Source organism: Grammomys surdaster, unplaced genomic scaffold (genome assembly GCF_004785775.1).
Source record: "Grammomys surdaster isolate TR1022 unplaced genomic scaffold, NIH_TR_1.0 372, whole genome shotgun sequence".
NCBI lineage: Eukaryota > Metazoa > Chordata > Mammalia > Rodentia > Muridae > Grammomys > Grammomys surdaster.
Window position 1 is genome coordinate 8783761 of NW_021604791.1, and position 7173 is coordinate 8790933.

The following is a 7173-nucleotide window of genomic DNA, read 5'->3' on the forward strand; positions in this document are numbered from 1 at the left end:
AGAGGTTCTGGGAGTTTGCCACAGCTGGGTACTCGCCATCTCCAGTCTGCTAAGCAAGACCACAGTGTGCCAACTGCTCCATCGTGGGGATCTGCCCACAACTGTTCCCTTGCCCAGATTTATCTTTTCCCTCTTGTGGTAAAAGATTAATGCTGAAATTCACCCCCTCCCTTTTTTTTGATAAATAAGGGGCTCTCTATAAATACAGCCAGTGCCCCTAAAGCTTGGGGTTCTGAGCTGCTGGTCAGGCAAACCTTCTGGAGCTGGTTGAGGAAGGCAGGCAGTTTTACAGCCTCCCTCCCACCACCCCCACCACTCCTCCAATCTCTCCCCCTCCCCCACCACTGCACAACCAGGCCAGGCCCAGCCTAGGGCTGCAAATAATTTTGATTTGAGGCTGGGAGGAAACTAGAGAGCCAGACGTCAAGACAGCCGTGGGTTGGGCTCTGAGACAGACTGGCTGGGAGGCAGCCCCTCCAACCTGGGCATCTTTATTACCGAGGGGGCTGGAGGCCAGAGCAGCCAGCAGCCTGGGGCTAATGGCAACAGCAGATGTGGACCACTAGCCAGGAACCCTGGGGCCACGCAGTAACCCAACCAGTAGCAGAAGGGAGGTGGAGGAAGCTGGGTTAGTGGGACCAGGGAGGTAGGTTGATTGGTCAGAAAAGGCCCAGAGCTGCTACTGGGTCTGGGATGGGGGCTGGGGCATAAACTCTGGCCTCGTTAGGGTCTAGGATTGGCTTCGAGAGAGCCCAGCCAATTGCTTCCTTCCCTGTATAGGATACTAAAGATAGAGGGTGGCATTAGTGTGCAGAATGTCCTTGTTTCAAACATCTATTTCTGGTACCCAGATGGTAAACGAAGTAGGATGCTGTTACTGGCTGGCCCTAAGCTAGCATAATCTCAAGGCCTTGATTTTCTCATCCTAAAGTAGCAATGATATAGCCTCCCTCAGGAGTGTCCCAAAGATTAAAGGAGGGCATGTGCAGTCTGTATGTTGTAAATACACAATAAACCCTCATTCCTCTCCTCCTCTGTATCAGACTCATACATATCCCTGCCTAGAGGGAGAGGAGATTGTGTCTCAGGCCAGAGTTTGTAGACATCCACTGGGGGAGGGTAAGTGGAGAGACGCTAGTGCTGAGAGCGAGAGAGTAATGAAACATTAGATCAAGCTCACGCTGAAAACACAATTGTTCTAGAATTACGAATAGTCAATCCCACCTGAGACGGTGGCCTAGATTAGGTCTGGGGTTGTTCCCGCCTGAGATTCCCAGACATCACTTCCTCTGCCTTCTCTCCACTTCATCCTTCTGTAGCGGAAAGACCTGCCTAGTTGAAGTGGAGAGCTGAGTCTGCACAGTGGTCAGGAGGTGAGAGGCAGCCATTGGTGCCAAGGGCAGGAGATGAGAAGGCCCAGGGCACAGCTACCAGGCTGCAGAGGCTGGGCAGAGTCCTACAGAGATGCTTGTGGTTCTGTGGTGTGGAAGAGGGGGCAGGGGGCAGTAAGAAATGTAAGTCTAGCTCCTCTTTGGTCTTGTGCTACAAAAATCTACCCTCTCCAGAGCATCTTGTCTCCCATTGCAGAACACAGGTGAGCGAGGGTCAGTGAGCAAGGAAGACAAGCAGAGTGGGTAGAGATACTTGTCTCTGCCCTTGTACTGTCTCTGTTGTCTGTAGGTACCACTTCCCACCCTGCTGCCAAAACACTCCCTTCTCAGGGGTGAGGTTAGGTTAGCTTTGAAGAGATTAAAAAAAAAAAAAGTTCTATGTATAACAAAGCTTAACTAGCAGAATGTCACTGTCAAGAGCAGTCAGATGGTCCCCTGGGAAAATGAGCTTAAATAGCCCAGTCCCTATCACCACAGACTCCCGGCACACCCCACTGCCTTACCTTTGTAGCAGAATGCATCTTAGAGATGCGGCATGGTGAAGAAATAAGACTGAATACTCAACACACCGACCGAGTTCCTTTACGAGAGCCTGAGGACATCTCTCAAAACCTAAACCCTGCTTTCTTTGTGAAATTGTGTTAGCCCTCCCCTACCCCACCTCACAGGGTTATCTGAAGAATGAACCAAGAAGAATCGGGAAGGTGCTGTCTAGATAGAAGGATGATGCCCTGCCCACAGAGATGGAGACTCAGTGACTGAGTTCGCAGGCAGTGTCTTCTGGGCTCCAGTGGCAGCAGAGGAGAGGCCAGCCAGCTGTGTACACTTGTGATGACAGCTCCACGGGAACAGCTACTCAGTAGTTGCAGACCAATGGCTGTAAGCTCTTACTGTGAGAATAAAGTGTAGCTTGGGGACATAGCATGCCCCAAAAAAGCTTCACTAAGTACATCACGTATGAATGCTTTTGTGGAGGCATTCATCCCCTCAGCAGCTCTTCTGTGATGTACAGACAGACAGCTATCTCTACGTATACCCAGAAGATCATGAAGAAACTGAGACACAACTCTGGACTAGAAAGTCCAAATTACAAGTGACAATGTTTGCAGGTTGTAGACTTCGTGTCATTGAATTTGTTCTGCAAGGATGTTTTGTGCTGTGTAGAATGTGGGTAATAAAATGGACCTCACTGATCACATGTTGTAAGACATAAGAGATTAGCTCCTGGAAGGAATATTCTCTGACTCAACTTGCTCAGTAAACACAGGATTCTAAAAGTCGCTTCCTGGAGGAAGAAGGTAAACATTTCAGTAAAGACCCAGTCAGACTCTGCTCTTATCAAATGAGAGATTTATTGTACATAAAATAAATTATTACAGTTTGAGCCAAAGCATAAATGGCTTCTTAAAGTGCATCTGTGTAGGGGATTTGGCAGGTAGCCCTGCATCTGGTCACTCTTAAAGACAGCATTGAAGTATCTCAGCCGCCCATAGCCACAACTCAGCCAGGCCCAGGATGCAACCCAACGTCATTGCCATGGGTCAATTATACAAACCACACCACCATCAACACCACCATCAATTAACACTTTTTTCTGTACCTGATGCCACGGTTTAAAGAAAAAAAAAAAATACACACGACTATACATCATCACAGTTGGGCAGCCCATGGGTGAGTTTTTTCACAGCTACTCAACACCTGTACCCATTCTGTGTCAGGAGATCCGGCACCTTCCTGCAGACCACAGCTCACAGGTGTCTGTACACGGAATATTTTGGTCTAAAACTTGACCTTTATGGGGTGGGGAGAGTCCCTCCTTGATTCTTAAAGAAATCTGGATATCCTTCAAGTCAGAAAGATATCCTGTAAAGAGAGCATGTTGGAGTCACTGAGAAAAGAAAACCTTCCCCTTGGGAGAAAAGCCGTGAATGCTCTCTGTGTTCTCCCCATCCCAGTCCATGTATTTGGTGCACCTGACCATCACTTATGAGGCAGTGAGGAACAAAAGCATCCCCATCCCCACTTTATGGACTGGGCAGGTCAGTCCCATATCCGTCCGTCTGCCCTCACTTCCTTAGTTGCAGAATTCCAAAGGCCCCTTAGGCCCCTCTGCCACTGCTCCTTCTGGAACCATGAACTGCCATCAGCCTGTAATGGTCCCATCTAAGAAGAACCTCGGGCCCTCTGCCCAGAAGACCAAACCCCCTCCAGGAGTCGTGCCTCAGACAGACGTGACAGTCCTCACTTTGGCAGACAGAGCTTGCTTAAACCTCCTCTTCAGGTCTTGCATGTTGGGTGACTTGGGTCTGGGAATGAGGGAGGTTCTGCGCTTCTCGGGGGTGCCGCTGGGCTGCTGTTTGGGGCTCACTTCTTTGCACAGGACATGGAAAGCATTGTAGACATCGTTGTAATTTTCACTGACAGATACTTCATAGAAGGAGCAACCGAGCATGCCGGCCAGCTGCAGACCAAGCTGAGGGTCAACCTGCTTGACGTGTAAGAGGTCAGCCTTGTTGGCCACAACCACCACGGGCAGCCGAGTGCCAGGGTGGAGCTGCTGCACGTGCTGGTGGAGCTGGCTAATGAGTTCATAGCTCTTGTGGTCAGTGACGGAGAAAACGATGACGACGGCGTCCGCCCAGCGAATGCAACGATTCAACTGCTCGTTGCAGCTCAAGCCATTCTCATGCACCTGAGGAGAGGGGAGAGCAGGGTGAGCATTGGGCACTGCACAGAGCTCCGGCTCCCGCACAGCCTCACTTCAAAAGAACCCTTCATAGGGATGGTGGGTATGGGTCGTAAACAAGCTCTAGCCCCACACACTTCAGCTTTCTTAACAATATGTTGATGCAGCTGCTCTGAGGGAATAAATAACAGGGCAGCTCACCACACTCAAGTGGAAAATGGACCTGCAGAGACCTCCACGCAGAGCGACTTTGTAGTTGCACAAAATGGGAAATTAACTGGCTAGACAGTAAGTCTGGGGAAGATAGAAGCTGGAAGCATTTAAACCTGGATAACTGCCCAGTTCAGGACGGAGAAGGAAAAAAAATCCCAGCAGAGCTCTTTTGTCTACAGAGAAACTTTCCACAACATAAAAGTGATTCCGGGTGTTGGAGACTGGACCCGAATATTTGGGTTTTGATGCCAAAGGCACATAAATAAAAACCAAAGGAAGGAACTACTGCCAATCCCAAGGGTTGGTTCGGTTCCCCCTGCCCTAGTGACCCCTCCTACAGGAGGGGATCCCCTCCTTCGCCCAGTTCCCCAAACTAAGCCAGGCTAAGGCTGACCTGCGGCCAGGTACAATTAAACTGTCATACCACAAGTAAAGTCTAGACCTGACTCCCCACGTCTCCTGTCCCTTCACCTTAACAACAAGTGAACAATTCCACAGCCACCAGCGGCTGCTTTGGCCCAGTCAGCATCAGCTTCTCACCTGGATGCCAGGAGTGTCCTGGACCTGAATGGCCAGGGTTTCTCCTTCTATGTGAACTTGTCTTGTGTAGAGATTACCTAAGAAGGACAAAAAAAGGCCATTATGTTTCCTCTTTCACGTGCAGCCGCATGAAACATTACAGTTTGGGTTTTGTGTGTGTGTGTGTGTGTTTTTAATATACCACAGCTTGCACCAAGACACACAAGAAAAAGATGTCATTCACTTCAATTTAACTCAGATCTTGCTTAAAGGCCAAGTGTAGTCTTAAGCCCCTGCTGGTAGACTTATCAAAAGTAGGTCAAAGTTTGTGGGTTTTTAGAAACTTGCTGGTCTAATTTTAACTGAGTTTCCATATCTAGAGTAGTTTCTTGGAGGGAAGTTTCTGGCTCACTATATACAGGATTTCTGTTTTTACTTTATCATCGTATCATTCTATGAACAGTTATGTTTTGCCCGCTGGATATAACAGCTTCGTAGGCAAACATGGTTAGTAAATGCACAGTTAGCATCCCTGGCAAGAACATGCACTGGGGTTCCGATCAGCTGTCAGAGCAGAAGGCCACCATGTCTTATCTTGGGACGGCTTACATGGCTCCTTCCAATTAGTCCCCAACGGGTACTGCATGCAGTCGACTTAACTTAAGCAATCTGCTTAGCAGGGCATAGTCAGAGAGTACTGAAGCCTTCTGGGACAGTGGCTATTTTCAATCATGGAGAATGAAATGTGTGTCTTCTCGTTGTTCAGGGGCTCTCCCAGCTAGAATCATGGCAGCCAGTTATTTTTCTTTGTTAAGGAAAGAACTTTAGGCTTACAACTGCACTGCTTTGGCCTTTGCTTTAAAAGGTCGCTCCTGAAAGGCAGCCAGCAGAGGGAGGGGGGAGGAGCTCGCGGCTGGGGTTTTTGTTTGGTTGGGTTATTTTTTTTTTTTATGACTTTTGCAGGCATGTTTTAAAGGAAAAGGCCTTGGAGTACAAAGGGTGCTTCCAACTGGGGTCCCTATAGTTAAAACATACCACAGGGAATACTTTCAGGCACTTGATAAAATGATGAATGGGCCAGGAATGGAATGAGGCCAGATGGCAGCTGGGAGGGAGGGGGGGAGAGAGCGCGGGCAGAATTGGAAGTGGCAGAATCCTGATGCTAAACACTGTCACTCTGAAGGAAGTGTCCTTGAAGGTACTGAGACAGGAGGGCAGCAACCCCAACAGGCTTTGTCTCAGTGCATTTCCTCACCTGCATTTCGTTCATAGTCCCCGATGAATCGTTTAGTGAGGAACCGGACCACCAGAGCTGCAATTCAGAAAAGAAAACAGACCGATCGTTAAGCTACTAAGTTAGATGGGTCTCCGCCCCACCCCCACCTGGAAAACAACTCTTCCAAAGAAAGTCACAGCCGGCCACCAAGGGAAATTCTTATCCTGTAGCTACTTGACCCCTCTGCCAGAAGCGAGAAGACAGAAACCAGTGAATTACTGCTGTGACAGCGGAAAGGGTCTAGAGGCCCAGCCCCTCCGGGGAGCCCAGCTGGGCCACACCTAAACCTTGCAGCAGGCGAGCTTCTTCCTACCTTACGGAACTCCAGGAGGGGTTACAGTCACTAACTCCCCATTCCGACCCAGATCCTGCCAGAAGCTCAAAGCCCCAAAGTTCTAATCTGGTAGTCGGCGGGCCAGACTGGGCCCCAGTGGCCCTCTCCCGTCGAAGCAGGGGCATGAAGGGGCGGAGGATCCCGCTGCAACGCCCACCTCTCTCATCTCCAGTCTGGGTGGGGGGCTCCCAGGTCCCGCCCCTCGACCAAGCGGGTTCCTCGCTTGGACTCACCGGTCTTGCCCACGCCGCTGGCCCCCACCACGGCGATCTTGACGAGCCGGCGGCCCGCAGCCCCCAGGCAGCAGTCGGCAGCGGTGCTGCCCGGGACGGGGTACTCTGCGATGGTACACATGTTCTGGATGAGGCGCATCGCCGCTACGGCCGGGGGTGCACGGAGCGGGGAGGAAAGTCAGGACAGGAGACGGCTCGCGCTGCAAGGAGAGGAGGGTACCCGGTCGGACACCGCGCGAGCAGAGACTGGAAGGAACGGGAGAGAGCGCGAGGAGACGAGAGGCTCAGCGGTTCCGGCTCGCGGCTGGGACCGCAGCCGCCCGGGCGCGGATTTTCTCCGGCCCAGGCCCCGCCTCCACTCCAGCAGCCAATCTCCGGGCGCCCCGCTCGAGGCCCCGCCCACGGCCTCCACAACGAGGCTGCGCCCCCACTGGAGCCGAGAGCGAGTGCGGAGCCCCGTGAGATCCGAGGAAAACAGGGCGCCCGGCGTGAGGGTGGCAACGTGCGGGACCCAGCCGGCT

The 7173-nt window shown here is 51.3% G+C and overlaps 1 protein-coding gene across 1 annotated transcript; it reads right to left on the reverse strand.

Moving 5' to 3' along the window:
- Positions 1-2724: 2724 nt before the first annotated feature.
- On the reverse strand, positions 2725-6946 carry Rasl11b (RAS like family 11 member B). Its single transcript, XM_028780794.1, has 4 exons — positions 6653-6946; positions 6065-6121; positions 4831-4907; positions 2725-4083 (listed from the first exon to the last, which is right to left on the reverse strand). The coding sequence occupies exons 1-4, from the start codon at positions 6789-6791 to the stop codon at positions 3613-3615; spliced, it is 744 nt and encodes a 247-aa protein (XP_028636627.1). The 5' UTR covers positions 6792-6946; the 3' UTR covers positions 2725-3612.
- Positions 6947-7173: the final 227 nt, after the last annotated feature.